This window comes from Triturus cristatus, chromosome 7 (genome assembly GCF_964204655.1).
Source record: "Triturus cristatus chromosome 7, aTriCri1.1, whole genome shotgun sequence".
Lineage (NCBI taxonomy): Eukaryota > Metazoa > Chordata > Amphibia > Caudata > Salamandridae > Triturus > Triturus cristatus.
In genome coordinates this window covers 1,677,076,434-1,677,093,504 of record NC_140590.1, presented here as the reverse complement: position 1 = coordinate 1,677,093,504, position 17,071 = coordinate 1,677,076,434, and the positions used below count along the sequence as shown (strand labels likewise).

Genomic DNA, 17,071 nt, shown 5'->3' with positions numbered 1-17,071 from the left:
ACTGCGTTGATTTGAAGGAACAACACGCACTAGCAACTACCTTCATACGGTGTTGTCCCCTCTTGAACCATCACCTGATATTTTGAGCACCAATTTTTGGAAAAGTTTGATTTTTGGTTATCTGATCGTTGTATAGAAGCAAAACATAATGTTTTTCTCTCATTTTACAAGGTACAAAGTGGCCTATGATCCTGAGGGCTGGGTCACTGTGGATGAAAACACCGGTGTTGTCACATCTGTAAAGGAACTTGATCGAGAATCACCATTTTTAAACAACTCTGTCTACTCTATCCTTATTCATGCTGTTGATGACGGTGAGTAACAAAATGGATACAGATCAGGGCTTTCTTCACAAAGGACAGAAACACAAATTTTTAAGTATGTGAGGCTGTTTCACTATCATGTGTGAGTTCTGGTAAGCTAGTGGGACACCTATCAGTCACTTCTGAGAACTTTTATATCCAATTAATATACACAATGGACTTTGAAAAGCAATATGCATTATTGATCATTAATCATATGACTTGCCAATAGCCCAGAACGTTCTTTAAAGCTTTGAACTGTGATCAATAGTTCTAACTGAAGTTTTTTAAAGATATATGTAAAGCAGCAATTTAACTATAAAAGATGTTATAAATGCCTGACCACATTAGTCTAGTCTGTATGATGCAGATTCCAAATGCAATCAAGGATTTAATGACATCATAACAAGATCTTTAAAAAAGCTTTCTTTTAATTTGAATTGTGGTTAATTCGATTTATCACTGATAACTAGCTTTTGTGTCCTCATATTAAAAGTTTTTACTGTCCAAGATAATTTGTATTTTTAAATATTTGCATAGAAGCTATGCATGCGCAGAGACTCAATGTTTATTCCACGTTAGGGCCTGGAACAATTTGGAATGCATCACAATTACTGTTTCTAGCGATGCCACGCTATAACACAGACTATGCTGTCGCCGTCCATTCGCAGAAAGGACACATATTTTAATCTATTTTATGTAAGGACTCGTAATGATTTAGAATGTATTATTATTACTGCTTCCTGCTATGCTATGTCATATAATAACAAAGATTGTATTAGTGTTCCATTTGTTTCACTATAAAAATATTTAAAAATGTAAAGAAAAAAAAGCTATACATGAACTGATATATAAAATGGAAGTATCCAGTTCAGACAGAATGCCCCTTAAATGGCCTAAACAATTATAAAGCACAGCCACAAACCACTGGTCAAAAACCTTTGTTAACCATGCAGAACTTTACCCCTCTCTTGATTTGACCTTCTTGTTGAGTCCTTCGGATTTCTATTAGACAATTCCATTAATATATAGTTTGGTAGTGTAGTACTGTAATCCCAGACGTTATTCTGCAAACTTTGTCAATCTGCTTAAAAATCAAGGGATTCTCCAAGTTAAAGTGCAGAGTTATTAGGTGGTTCTACAAGAATGCATCTTTATTTTGTTAAATAGTAGTATCTGAATCCTCCCTAAGGTGAACCAATCTAGTCAAGCTGGTGCTGTCAAGTATATTAATATATATTTGTTCTGCTCCCTTCCAAGTAATGTCCAGCAGCCGTCTTTTAATAGGTCAACACAATTCTTTTTTTTTTTTTAACATGGAGGTATAAGAAACTCAGGAAAGTCCCTCTGTTCTACTAACTAGAACAGGGGTGACGGGTGCTCCAAAAGCTCCAGTGTTATGCTAGTCTGCTTCGAGACATTACCACTGTGCCAACAATCGAAGCTTTAGAACGGAAATCAACCCATCCCTTTTTCCTGTGCAAAGATTGCGGAATTAAAGGAATTGCTTGACCTGTGCTGAATGTGGTGTGATATGTGCACCTCAGACTACCAAGGTTACATGAAGCTATTACCATGGAATAATAAGTCACTCACAGAAATCTACCATGTTAATAAGGATTCACAGTGGTCTAAATTCAAACTACAGTTTATAGACTGCTGTATAAGCATAGGGATTGTATATCTGTTCTTGATCTGCAAAAAAATGTTTGTATATTACAACAATATTATTTACATATTTGCAATGACAAGATTATTTTCATAAAGATGGGGCAGAGGTCTGGACATTTTCTTAGTTGTAAGGAGGACGGCCTACCCAAACATAACAGATGGTTATGATACCTTTTCCAGAAACCTGGAGTATAATAGAGGATGGATGGGAAAAGGATGAGCTACACCAATGGGTTCAAAATGGTCAAGATGGCTATCTCGTGTTTTTGATATGTCTATGCTTGTTGATTCAGTCATTGGATCCTTGGACACCAGTGCTTTGGCTAATATTTTCTTCAACATCATCATCTTCCCTTTGATTTCTATGTAACTCCAACAAAACTTTTATAATGGAGAGGCATTCAAAAAAACGGGATGAGGCCAAGCAACATCATATGCTTGCATCTTGCCCAATACTTTGGCTATTTTGAGACTAAGGCCCTAATTATGATGTCAGGCAGACTGCCTCTGATAGACTGTCCATGGCGGTGCACCCGACATCCTGGGCATCACTCTGACTTCCGCATTTTGATGCAGCTAGTCAAACCACATAGGTTAGGTGGAAAGGCCACCACTTCTGACAGGATCCAAGATCCCGTTGGACGGTGGTCGGATCTATCCCTACAAAGGAGGCATTGCCTGCGCAAGAACCACCATAGGGATTAGAATGTCCCTTTCTGACTGCCTTTTCAGGGCAGTCCCAATGCCATGTAAAGGCAGATGAAAACAGATTTTGGGGGCCCCAAGCAGAGCTCCTGTGGGCCACTGCTAAGTGGCCCTGGAGACACATGTGGTGCCCCGGTACATCCATGCACTGTGTGCCGGGCACCATGTGGTGGATAGATGTGCACAAAGTGCTTTTTTCAACTGCGGCTTGTGCTGTGGCCCTTCTCCTGGGCCGCAGCACAAGATGCAGTAGAAAAAAGCACTTTCCGACCACCTGCACGGCGGTCTGATCATAATAGTCTGGGAAGGACTGCCAACTCATTGCCAAACGGTCACCTGCCTGTTACAATGGCAGTCGGCGATTCGACTGACCTCCATCATAATTAGGGCCTATGTTTTTTTCAAGAAATATACGGCACCCTAGAAAAAAGAATTAATATTGACAAACACATGACAAAGTTTCTTTTAAACTGCAAACAGAATAATCATTTTGTATTTCTGTTGCATGCCATTTTGATTGCACCTCTGCAGATTGTACACCCGTGGTGAAATGCTAAACATCTTAATAGTAAGGTGTGCATTGCAGTGATTTGGGAAAGGGCTCTACAGGACACACAAAACACAGAGATTTCCTCAGGTGTAGGTGACGTGTGATATTGAGTAGTTTGCTGTATGCTAATTATAATAATTTGAGGTTGTTTGAATACAGTTCATGTTATGATATATTTACTCTCTGGTAGAGCAACTGGTTGGTATTTTAACTTGAATGGATGTTTCTTGCTTATCATTGGTATCCTCTACTGACTTCTTGATGCTGCGAATAAAACTTAATAAAAAACTTTATTTTGGGATTAGGAGAGCCCCCTCAGACGGGGACTGGAACAATTCTGCTCCACGTGGCTGACATCAATGATAACACCCCTTACCTGCTATCCCCTTACATGGAAGTATGTGATCAGTTGAAGAACCCTGAACTGATGATCCACGCCGCTGACAATGACGAGGATCCTTTCGCAGGTCCCTTTACTTTTGAAATGTCGGATGAGACCAGAAATGCAAAGGATACGTGGAGATTAGGAAACACAAATGGTAAGTTACAGAATGAGCATCATTCATTCCAAGATCACTGAGCAGGTGTTACCCATACTCATGTTACTCTTGAATGCGCCGGGCCTATAAATTCTGGACCTCATCTTGAATCACAATCTGATGGTTCTTTTTAGTAGCATGTAAGCGTAGAGGGGAGAAAGTTGTTAATTATTGCCAAATAATTCTACAGGAGCTTCTCTCAACAGATAATAACCACAGACAACTACATAAGGTTAGTTACTTTATTACAAAGCCAAAAATAACTGGACATAAAGACACCTCAAGATGAGAGTGTAGAAATACATCGGAATCAGCATGAAGCCAAACCTGTGCATCCAGTTTAAATGGTGCAAGATATACAAAACAAGCAAGTCAAGAAGCAGAGTACAGAAGACCAGTAAGCATGAGTCCAAGTTTCCCTGCATTGAGGGTTGATGATAATCTATCCCTACACTAATGCTAAAACGACATCCCTACTTTAGCATCTTCAGGAAAAAGAACTAAAAGGTGTCAGCATGTGGAGTCTTCCTGAGAAGTCTCTCCACCATCGATGCATCAGATAGTATAACGCTATTGAGACAGACCTTGTTCTAGAGTGCTCTCTCTCCAAAGGCAGACACAGAAGTGGGCGCTTTCCCTACTCCCAACAACACTATATTGAAGAGCACTTTCCCAAGATCCTTTGTAGGTCCTGCCATCCTCTTGGGGTACTGTCCTAAAGGTAGGTTTGCATTGGACAACATTTGTCCTTGATTCCCAATCCTTCTCCTGTGCGAAGGACACCATCCTTCGTTTATCGATTCAGACCGTACAATGAAACTTTTTCTCTCCTTGCCTGACTAATAAAACAAAGACAGGTTTCTAGATAAAAGGAACACTTCTTTCACCTGCAACACAATACATGAGAAAGAACAAATTCCACAGCACACGTGAAATTCAACTGTCAATTCTAAAGCGAGAGCTTCCAGGAAAAATGCGTTTCAGGCCTACAAAAACATAGGAAAATTGCATATCCCCCCTCAGATCTTTACTTTTATCAGGAATGTAAAAAAAACACTGTTGGACCTTCAGCATCCGACAGACTCGCGCTCTATAAATATAAATTACAATACAATACAATACTCCACCCTCTTTTGCCAGTAACACATCTAAATCAATACGGTTTTGCATCACCATCCCCCTTATCGGAACCATTTCTCCAGCTACGAGCAACAATGACTGAGCTGTGTTAACCGACAACTTATCCACAATGGTAGACAACCTTCTAATCTTGATGTCATTTAACACTTCTCCCAAACTAGGTATAATCGCTCCAAAAATGTCTCCCACAATTTCACCAGTGCTCAATCCACGTTTTTCTCTATGGTCCGATTTTCCTACCAAACTCTCTAAATCCTCCACATGATCTATATTTTGAAACACCACTGCCACATAACAAATATCATACCAACATATCCACCTCTTATGCACTGGCGACAAAGTTTTTGACGAACTTCTTTTTGGATCCTAGAAATTCTTATAACAGTCTTTAACACAATATTTCCACAGCTTGGAAGACTTCCTTAGCCCTCTTTCTTCTTCCAAATGAAAAGTTCCTTTTTAATTTTACCTCCACTCGGGCCTAGGTTATCTTTTTTAAAGCAATTTTTTTATTTACAGTTTAAAAGTTCAATTAACATTCCTTATGAGGTCAGAGCCAATCTCCTCAATGACTCACTGTAACAGTTCTGCTCTGAATGCTGCAATCCCCTGAGGAGGCGGTTGAGCTCCGAAGCTCAGAAATTCGACCTCTTCTAGAATTAGAGTAATTAAACCACTCAAACTCGATGGATAATGCACAGACAATGACAGAATTGCTTTAGCCTCTACTCCAGAAACTCTCAGCAGGATCTCGACAGTCATTATCAAAATCTCGGACCTCGCTCTCCCCGGCATTGGTAATTAGATAAGTCCACTTGGGAGAGTAATATCTCTGGCCCAGCACTCTTGATCTCCTGGACCTCCTTACACTTCTAGTGGCTTGCTCAGACTCACTCAGGTAAGATCCAGAAGATTCACTTATTGGTGCAAGATCTCTTTCAGATGCAAGTCTTGGGTTCCTTCTCTTCTGTCTCACAGGCCACGTTTCATCTGTGGCATTTTTCTTTCTTGACTGCACACGACTAATCTCCACACCAGTCTCTTCTGCTGAGTCAGACTCTATACCACTTACAATGTTACAGTTTCCCTCAGAGTTTATACCTGGGACTTGGGCAGCTTGACCACTTTCAACTTGATCTGGTGGGTAACCAGCCTCCTCAGGAACCCCAACAGCTTGGCTTGGCCTCTCCTGTGACCTCTCATTCAGGGCAGGAATTACGTCTGAGAGAGGAGTTGTTTCATCGAAGGGACCTGTGACTCTTTGGTATGGGAAGCGTTGACCCAGTTCGGCACTCTTCCAGACACAGCAGTTTTGGTCACCAGAACCACCTAATATGGTTCACGCCACCGAGAGTCAAGACAGTTCTTCCTTACATGCTTTCGTACAAGCACTCAGTCTCCAGGGCTCAGATCGTGACAAAGGTCTATAGATGTTAGTGCAGTCATCGCTTCAACCTGATGAGACACAGAACGAACCACATCAGCCAGTCCTTTACAGTAGTCAAGGATCAAGTCATCTGTGATGTTTATCAAAGCGGTCGCTGGCACTGCAGGTAATCGCATCGCCCTGCCCATCAGAATTTCATGTGGCATCAACCCAGTTCTCCTGTCTGGAATGCTGTGCAAGCTCATTAGAACCAAGGGCAACACATTGGGCCATTTCAGAGACATCGAAGCACACGCTTTTGCCAGCCTCGCCTTTAAAGTCCCAATAATTTACTCCTCAATGCTTGATGCCTCTGGCCTGTAACTACAATGCAGTCTCTGATCCGCACACAAGGCGGTACACAACAGCTTCATGATCTCACTGTGGATGTGAGTTCCTCTATCCGATTCCAATGTAGTTGGAAATCCGAAATGATGTATAAGAATCCCTCAACAATAACTTGTCTACTGTGAGACTGTCACACCTTCTAGTTGGATGGGCTTCCACCCACTGAGAAAAGATTCACACAATGACCAAGATGCAGTCAAGATGGCTCTCAACCCATTACACACAGGCATATCAACAAAATCCAATTAGATCCAATTAAAAAGACCCCCTGAACATCCAATGTGGCTCTGAGCAACAACAGTTTTCTTTCCAGCATTCATCTGTTAGCACGTAACACACCAATGACACACTGCTTCCGCTAGAACCTCAGATTGAACCAAGTCTGTCTGAACAATCTCACCATTGCATCCCTTCCTCTGTGAGCTGCCTTGCCATTATATTCCACAGACATTCCCGTAACACTGCCCTACTATCATTTGAAACCCATATGCCACTTTCTCCCTTCTCACAACCTTCTCTGATCCAACCCACTTGTTCCTGAGCTGTTGCTTTCATTTGCAAACGTTTAACTTCATCCAATGTTTCTGCGGCAGCTAACATCATGTTGAGTTCAGTCTTCTCTGCACTCTTGCCAACATATTCCCCATTGAAAATGCATGCATGAGTAGCACAAAAGCGAGCAACTTCATCCGCATATCAGTTTCCCGACGTGACAAAGTCATCTCCCTTTCCATGAGCAGCGCATTTAACGACCTCCACTTCCTTTGCTAACTGGAATGCTTCCAACAATTGTCTCACATATTCCTCATTCTTAATGGGAGAGCCTGATGACATTAGGAACCCTCTCTGCAGCCATAGCTGTCCGAAGACATGAACTACACCAAAATCGTACTGGCTATTGGTATAGATGGTGACTCTGATCCGCTCAGAGACAAGGTATGCATGGGTCAAAGCAATGATCTCGGCTACTTGCGCTGAGTGTACACCCTGTATACAAGCAGCTGCTACGACTCCAGAGATGGTACAAACAGCAAAAGCTGCTCTCAAATGACCTTCATTTTCTCTTAGACATGAAGCATCTACAAAAAGGACTTGCTCTGGATCTGGCAATGGTTCATCGACAATGTCAGGTCTCGACTTGGTGCAAAGATCAGTAACATCCAGACAGTCATGGTCTTCACAATCTTCCCCATCAGCATTTGCAACAGGTAACAAGGAAGCAGGATTTAACACAGAACAGCACTTCAGTCACATTCTCTGCAGCGTGCAGCACCTGTTTATATCTTGTCTTTGGTCCGCGTCAATAGGAGCCCAACTGAGTGTGGTATGTACACAGTAAGTGGTTTACCCATCACAATGCTCTCGCATCGTTCAATACTGACACCTTTTGCAGGAACGGACGTGAGATATCCTGGCAACGCTGAAGCTACAGGATATAATGTAGCTGAGAATTTGGTCACTGGTCTACGGGCAACTCCATGTGTCTGGGTGAGTACAAAAAGATCACAACCTTCCCTTTCATGGCAGAGCAGCAAAAACGCATTATTGTAATCAGGCATTCCTGAAGCTGGAGCACAACAAAGACATTCTCTCAGCTCCAAGAAGGCAAGCAAACAGTTGTTATCCCAAGGTACAGGATCGCTCACATCCTTGTAGGTCAACATCTGCAAAGGCTTTGCCATCAAGGAGAAATTCTGGATCCATTGTTGGTAGTAGTCAACCATTCCCAAAAACATCTTGACTTCTTTTTGGGTAGTAGGAGGATTCATTTTAATGATCGCCTTCACTCGCTATGGTGACATCTTAAGACGATAGTATCATCCCTACAAGCCTCCTGTGTTTCAGATGCAATGAGGAGGTCATCGATGTACTGAACTAGCACTGAGTTTCCGGACAAAATCAAGCTCTCAAGGTTCTTCTTCAAGACGTGATTGAAGATGGATGCACTTTCATTCTACCCTTGAGGGAATCAACACCATGATAAAAAACACAATTCTCGAGAAGGAAAGCAAATAAAAATTAGCTTTCCTCGTGCAATGGAATGGAGAAAAATTCCTGACAGAGGTCAATCACTGTGAACCAAACAGCTTCACAAGGAATCTGGAATAGGATCATGGAGGGATTCGGAACCACAGCACAACATGGATTCACAATGTTACTCAGCTTTCTAAGGTCATTAACAATGCAATATTTTTTGCTCGGTTTTTGCAATCCCATGATAGGCAAATTGTACAGACTTCCTATGATCTTCGTCAGAATGCCCTGCGCAATCATGGACTCAATTGTGGGTATAATCTTTGCCGCCGATTCAGAGGTCAGGTTGTACTGAGGTGTTCTCGGGAATTCTGCATTAGGCTTAATCTGTATGCGGACTGGCTAGACCACTCTAATATGTCCTATTTCTTCTCCTGTGAAGTCCCATACCACCAGAGAGACAGTGTCTCTTAAGTCCAGCAGCATGTTTTCCACTGTCAGTTAAGTAAACATGGTGATGTAGCAATTCTGATTTGCCAATTTGAAGGAAAGGTCCTCATCATTAGTCTGCAATTCAATTCCCTTTGGTGTGCAATAGATGGTACAATTCAATTTGCGCAAGAGGTCACGCCTTCGTAAACAGACTGGACTCGAATCACACACCACAAACTGGTGGTGATACTGAAAGGTTCCGATTTTCACTTGTACCTCTTCTGTCAAAGGGTTTGTCATTCTTTTGTTAGCAATTTCTACAACTTGGATTGATTATTCCAAGAGGCTTAGGTTTGGGACTACTGTAGATCTCATAGTAGAATGGGTAGCACCAGTATCAATCAGGAACGTAATGGGATGACCATCTACATCTTCCTCCACATAGGGTCAATTCTGGTCTACCTCTAAGACCAAGTGTACAGTCTTCCTCCCCCCTCAGGCACCGTCATAAGGATGGGTCCTGATCAAATTCATCCAGTGCTTCCATGAAGGGCATCTGATGGTGCGCTGGATTGCCCTGTGAGATTCGTGGAGGTTGTGGCACTTGCACTAACTGGTTCTGATTCCCCCCGCATTAAAATATCTTGACCTAGTCACTGTTGGTAAATGATTTACCACATCTGTCACTTGCACAAGTTCTCCCTCCTGCAACTGATTCACCAGATGTAAGTGGCACTCTTTCTTCCAATGCCTGATCTTTTTGTGACAAAAATTACAGGCAGCATTGTTTTTCAGCGTAGTAACATTGATTCCTGTTTTCGGGTCTATAGGGACACCTCTTCCTCTTTCCTATCCCATCTGTCCTGCAACTGATGTAACTTGGACACCTCCTGAGACATTCACTTGGTTGCGAACTACTGTTCCTCTGGTTGTCTGTGCTTGCTCTCCCTTCTGTGCATTTCGCATTTGGACCAATATCAACTTTTCTTTTAGCCTCTTATGTTTGGAATCCACCTCATCACTGCAATACCTGGCATGCCTTAGGATTTCGTCCACTAACTAATTTTACCAGCAGATCAAATGTTGCTGGATCATGGGGCTGATTTCCAGCCTCAGTCCTGTCACAAATTTTTAGTCAATTTTGCCCATGTCTTTGGGATGGAGTGTTTAACCTGCACTACTTCTTAAAGGCTTGCAAGAGCCTCTCTCTTAATAAGCATTTACTGACTCTTTAGACTCCTGGGTCTTTCGATCTATCTTAACCAATTCGATGTCTGGAAGGGCTATTTTGGACTGCAACCATGTGATCACCTGTTCATACTTCTTAATAACCAAGCGTAAAGGACCATGAGTTACAGGATCCCTCTATGATTCAGCAGCAGGCCACTCAATAGCAATTTATTTTGCATGCAGACTAGGGGTGGGCGGAATTTGCGTAGTCGCGCTACGAAAAACTCAGCGAAACGGTAAAAAATCTCCGTGAGCATACAGAGTTCCGCGAACACGCGGAAATGCTTGTTTTGCCCGTTCGCGATGCTTTTTTCCTGTTCGCAAACACTGTTTGCGTGCTCAGGGGGAAATATCTTGCAAACAAGCATTTTGAAAGCGCGAACAAGCAAAAAATTCAACGAAGCCGCGGATCGTGGAATTTTTGGCAATTCCGCGTTCTCCGCGGAACGCAAAATTACCCAAATTCCTCGAGCGGAACAGACTTTACCGCCCATGGATCACTAGGAACCACAATTTCAAACAAGGTGTTCAAATCAATCCACAACATTTTCGATTTTTGCTTGTACCATTCAGCAGGTTTCTCCCTCAATCTAGGGAAGTCATTCGTAAATGCAGCAAGGTCACCCCTACTCCACGAAACATGCACATACACTCCACTAGGCACCTCCCATAGTGGATATGCCTCCACTTCCTGTGTTCCCCCTATTGGAGGAGGTGTCACCTTTTTTGCTCTCTTCTTTGACCACCTTTCCTCCCACTTATCCAGCATGCTCCAAGCCTATATTCCTACCACCAGCTCTCGGATATGTGTTTTCGATCCTGTCACTCTCTTTTCCTCTAGCTCCTGGTCACTGTAGTTAAGCCTATGATTTCCCTGTAACATTTCCGTTCGAGACAAGTCTACTCCGTTACCTCTGAGCTAAATCTGACAACTTCTCATGCGCCCTTCTCACCTTTCAGGTGACATCCTTCGCTACAAACAGGTCATCTGGCTCATAGGTCTTGATTCTTTTCAAAAGTAAATTCCCACTGATGATCTTGTCTACCTCAGCCTTCAACTTCACCACATCCAATAATTTTGCCTTTAATGCAGCCTTGATGGTTTCCTGACTCGATGTACCACTCTGATCTTCCTTGCTGGTATTGTGATCTCTCAACCAAGTCTCTAAGTCAGCAACATCTAGAACATATTGATTTCCAACGGCTCCCTGACTTGCACTTGCTTCCGAGACTGTGCCAACTGGTCCTCTCACTGGAGTTTCACTTGAGTTTCCCACATCCGTGAGCTTGAACTAGTGGTTGCCATGTGTATAGACCGTATAGTACTGGAGCAAATACGTACTCATGAAGGATCGGTGGTAGCCGGTAAAGAGTATTAGATTCCAAAGGCAATAAGGATGGACCATTCCCATTTGTTCTCCTTGTTCTCTCCAGTCCAGTTCTTTCGACCTGTACAGACTATTGACTAAGATTTCCAACTGAGCTTGCGTCATACACAGGAACAAAAGGACCAATAAGGACCAGCACTGTAAGAGCTTCCAGCAACCATGAAGCAGCAGTGACTCTGTTCTGTTCAATACCTCCCAAGGTAGACACTCCTGTCCCCCCTACTCCTGCTGATATCCTTCCCACAACTCTGGTACTAGGACCCACTTGAGTTGGGGCACTTCCTATGACTTCTGCACTTCCTGAATCCTGCCCCGCCACCTGACTTTGGATTATAAGGTGGAGGGCACTCAGATAACAACCCATCCAACAAGCAGTCATCTCTGTCACTACCATTGTTTCCATTTTCCCTTCTATTCTGATTCTGAGAATCTCCCTCTCCTACCAGCATTGGGTACAACCTTTCTCCCACAATGGTATCCACTCTCCAGCTCTTAATTTGTCCATTGCTCTTCTTGACATTTCCTCAAAGCTTTCCTCATCTTTCCTTGATATATCTCCCTCTTCTTAACATCTGCTGCATGTATCCATGCATCTAATGCCTCAAACTGTGTTGGTCCAGGCAAAGGTCACAGCACAAACATCACTCCTCTCAATTGGTGCAACATATCCAACCGAAATTAAAACGCTGAATAGATAATTCACTCTCTTTTCAGTGATTTTATGCCAATTTTGAAGCCAAATTATAGCGTGGACCCTAACCTTTGTCGCCATGTAATGAACTGGAGTATCCTTGGGTGGCACCTCTTTTCCCAGTCGAGTAGCAACCCCTTGGCCACCCCTAAAAAGATCCTACAACACCCTGAAACATTGCATGATTCAATTGCAAGTTGTTCAAAGTTTGACGATGGAACACATTTTTTCCAACCACGATTTCCCAATAACTACCAACCAATCCCAGCGCAGTGTTACACCAACCGACCTGTCGCAGCATGGCAGACTCTGACGTCACCTTTGCTCCTCACAGCAGCTCACACTACTTCACACTTTCTCTGTATGCATCAACTCACACAATCATTTTAAACACTGTAATTGTCTGCCATCTAAAGATCGATAGAATTCAATCATTCAAGGACATTCACGCACTGTGACCCTCACCCTGCGCTGGCCACCTGAATCGGTATAGCTCAACTCTGTACACAAGGTCCACTAAACTATTCCCATGTGTCCCATTCACACAAAGTTCCCTGTCTTAGGTGGAACTGTTAATGACGTCTCACGACAATCCCTCAATTGTTTGGTCAGACAATCACAATCAATCTCGGTGTCTTCTGCACCCATAAATGTCCTGGGATCTTAGGTCACTTTAGAACCTGAAACTTAAATCTCAACCCTTGGACCACGTCTGGCCCAAAACAACTTTACAATTTTTTTTATATTTAAACAGAGTTTTATATAGCGCAAACCTGACCTAAAAGTATCGGGTATCAGAGTACTTTACACGAGCACCGCTTGCGTTACATGAGAACACATTCATTTTTGTTAGGCACAGAGAGATTAAGTGATTTGTCCAGAATTACAGGATGTTACGCATCCCTGCTGAGACTCTAACCCAGTTCCCCAGCTTTGAGGTCGACCGCCCTAGCTGTTAGGCCAACTCATTCACTCGACTCTCACACAAACCGTGCAAGACATCACACAATCAATTAATTCCCGCAATCTAACACACAAAATACACTCTATTTATACTCACTCCTCCATTCGCCGCTGATCTCGCTGCACCATCAAACTCCGTCAGGCTCTGCCGGATTCCGTCGCCTTCTGTTCTCGGTCACTGGAATCTATTTTGGGACTTTCGGGTTCTCAGTCTCACCTTTCTAGACTAGTTCTGGATACTCCTCTCACTTCATGTGCAAACCATCCTACTCTGCTACCAACTGAAAGAGCCGGGCCCATAAGTTCTGGACCTAATCTTGAATCACAATCCGATGGTTCTTTTTAGCAGCATGTAAGCGTAGAGGGGAGAAAGTCATTAATTATTGCCAATGAATTCTACAGGAGCTTCTCTCAACACATAATAACCACAGATAACTATGTAAGGTTAGTTAATTTATTACAAACCAAAAATAACTGGACATAAAGACACCTCAAGATGAGAGTGTAGAAATATATTGGAATCAGCATAAAGCCAAACCTGCGCATCCAGTTTAAATGGTGCAACATACACAAAAAATGAATTCAAGAAGCTGAGTACAGAGGATCAGGAAACATGAGTCCAAGTTTCCCTGCATCAAGGGTTGATGAATATAAAGCATAAATCTATCTCTAGACCAACCCTGAATTGACCTCCCTACTTAAGCATCTTCAGGGTAAAGAAATGAAAGGTGTCAGCATGTAGAGTCTTCCTAAAAAGTCTCTCCACCATCGATGGGTCAGATAGCATAACGCTATTGAGACAGAGCATGTTCTAGAGTGCTCTCTCTCCAAAGGCAGACACAGAAGTGGGCGCTTCTCCTACTCCCAACAACAAAATACTGAAGAGCACTTTCCCAAGATCCTTTGCAGGTCACGCCATCCGCTCTGGGTACTGTTATAAAGGTAGGTTTCCATGGGACATCAGTATTCTTCTTCTCACCACGTTTGTCCTTGGTTCCGAAGCCTTCTCCAGTGCGGAGGACAATGGCCTTCGTTTATCGATTCAGACCATACCATGTAACTTTTTCTCACCTTGCCTGACTGATAAAACAAAGACAGTATTCTAGCTAACAGGAACACTTCTTTCGCCTGTAACACAATACGTGACAAAGAACAGGTTGCACACCACACATGAAATTCAACTATTAATTTAAAACCGTAAGCTTCCAGGAAAAAAGCGTTTCAGGCCTACAAAATTCAGCTAACATAAGAAAATGGCATGTGAGCTTTATGAAATTGCATAGGAAAATAAGGCACATTCGATTAATGCATTTACCTACATGTAGACAACAAATTAATAAACACATTCAATAAATGAATGATTGTCAGTTACACAACAAGAACTCTTCATGTTGATGTTGCTGCTAGTCACATTTACTTTCTACAATAATTCTCCATGTTACTATTCAATGGCCTAAACACATCACAATTCATGTTATTACATTTTGAAATTCTAAATTTCCTGTTAATACATCAAAGGATTATATGTGGGTGTGCTCTACATGTGTGATTATGATGCACCCCTACAAATAAACTTCAATTTCTGCTACATCTCCCTTTAGTCTATCTTGATCATGTCTGTTTTGGATTAGAAACAATGATGAGGGCAGCCCCTTTGGGATCCTAAAAAAATACATTGCTCTACCTCTTCCTTTAAATTTACATGATGGCTGCTCCATAATAACAGCCCATTGGTCCCACACAGACTTCTGCTTTTCTACTCTGAATTTGAGGGCTTCATGGCCATATATGGTATTTTTTGCTTTTCCATACACTAAAAGCAGCATCAGAATTTATTACCAAGGGGTCAATTTTCAGTGATAAATTTGGCTATACAATAGGAGAAAAAGTGTGTAGGTGAATGTGTGAATTACACTTGGACGAGAAGTTGCATATCACTCTACTGCTACAATGGTAATAACTCAGGATCCTATTCAGAATGCCCAACCCACTAAAGAATGAGGCAGAATGAATTTGAAATTGAATCCCACCGTCTGCTTGAACATACATTCCAAGAATTTGAAACATAATGTGCAACTCTAAGTCCTGTGTGGGGAAAGTAGTGTATGTGGTACAGAAGGTAGGTAAGACCCAGCAGATCTGCAGTCTTCGTTCACAGGTAGAACTTCACAACAGTTCTATATGTAATGGATGTGGACGTGGTTAATGTACGGGTATCTGGTATTACTTAAAATAACAAGTTGCATGACATCATTATCATAAACTAATAACCTGACTAAACCATGAAAGCAACATAAATGCTATACAGGTTTGCAATTTGACTTGTCAATTCCTTCAAAAGGCTGAAATATGCTGTGCCCTCTATGTGTCTGGAAACACCCTAGAAACCTTGAGGGACCGGCATTGTAGATGCTGCCAGACCATGTGGTCCAAGCATTCGCAATCTTCATAACAGAGGAAATAGGTAGAAAGGGTGAGTCGCTGAAGGAATTTAGGTACACAAATCGAGGAAAGGAATCCATAACAACTGATATGGGGGGCACAAAGCCGGTGACAAACTCAAGTGGGAGCCCTACAATGCAAAAAATCCACCAGGTGCCATTTAACTAGATCTGAATTTATATATAGACATCTGAAACCACTGTGAGTGGCCTCCTGCAGTGGTGTAACACAAAATGACGTGACCCCTTGCAGACTCTATTATATTGTATTGTAGCATTCATAAAATGCTTACTACACCTATTTAGGGCTCTGAAGCGCTTGACTAGATGATTAACATGCTACACCTTTTAGGGTATGTGGTTGGAAGGATGTTATTTATGTTTTGCTGCTAAGCAGCTAGCGTTTTCGTGTAGGGCATGATGACCTCCGAGATGCGGTTATTATGTTATGGAATGCAGCACGTATCAGTGTGTTGGATGATGAAGGGTAAGGGACAGATGGAGAGTTTTATGGTTCTCAGTTTTCTGTCAGCTTTGAACAGCTCTGCAGGTCCATTTGTGGTCTTTCATATGATATAGTCTGCTTAGCTGTTTACCTCACTATATTGTTAAATCTGAAATTGTATGTATAGTTGTGATCCTGAGCTGGCATGGTTGGAGGGAGAGAGAAGTGTAAAAATCTGTAAAGATGGGTATTTTTATTATCACCCCATGTCTGAGTGTCTTTGTCAGATGTAAATAAATGGTCAGTTTTTATAGATATTTGCAACACGCAGTGAATGGACTATATTAAAATCCTCCTAAGTTGTCCAGTAATGTGTGTCAGATCTCTTTAGTTATTCTGTACATGTTCATTTGGTGATGTTTGTTTTTTTGACTGTACGGCGCTGCTGAGGAAGAACCCTCATATCAGATATGTATTATATGAAAATGAATAGGTATAAGTTACAATGTGTTGCTCCCTGCTGTGTATTATGGTGTTGGCATTATTGTGGGCCATACCAGTTATATGTGGCAGTACATAACTATATAATGCCACGGTGAACCATGGATCAGCAGTATTTTCCTTACCTGCATAATGAAAGCAGTTTGTTGGTGAGTTTGTTTGCAGTTCCCAGGTTGTAAAGTAAAGATTGCCCTTGAGGAAGTGAGGAAGTGTATATGCTTCTAGGTGCTTGTAATGCTTGCCTGTGTTGTTATGTGTTTGAGTGTGTATCTTTTGTCCCACAGTATCACACAAAATATAGAATATTTATAAATATATATATATA

General features: G+C 42.1%; 1 protein-coding gene across 1 annotated transcript in view; it reads left to right on the top strand.

Annotated features, from left to right (window-relative positions):
- CDH26 (cadherin 26) overlaps positions 1-17,071 on the top strand; it is a 379,962-nt gene that overhangs the window by 279,570 nt on the left and 83,321 nt on the right. The window contains exons 9-10 of the mRNA XM_085619786.1: positions 172-314; positions 3,534-3,767. Coding sequence (XP_085475912.1) covers positions 172-314; positions 3,534-3,767 — 377 coding nt within the window. The remainder of the gene's footprint in view (positions 1-171; positions 315-3,533; positions 3,768-17,071) is intronic.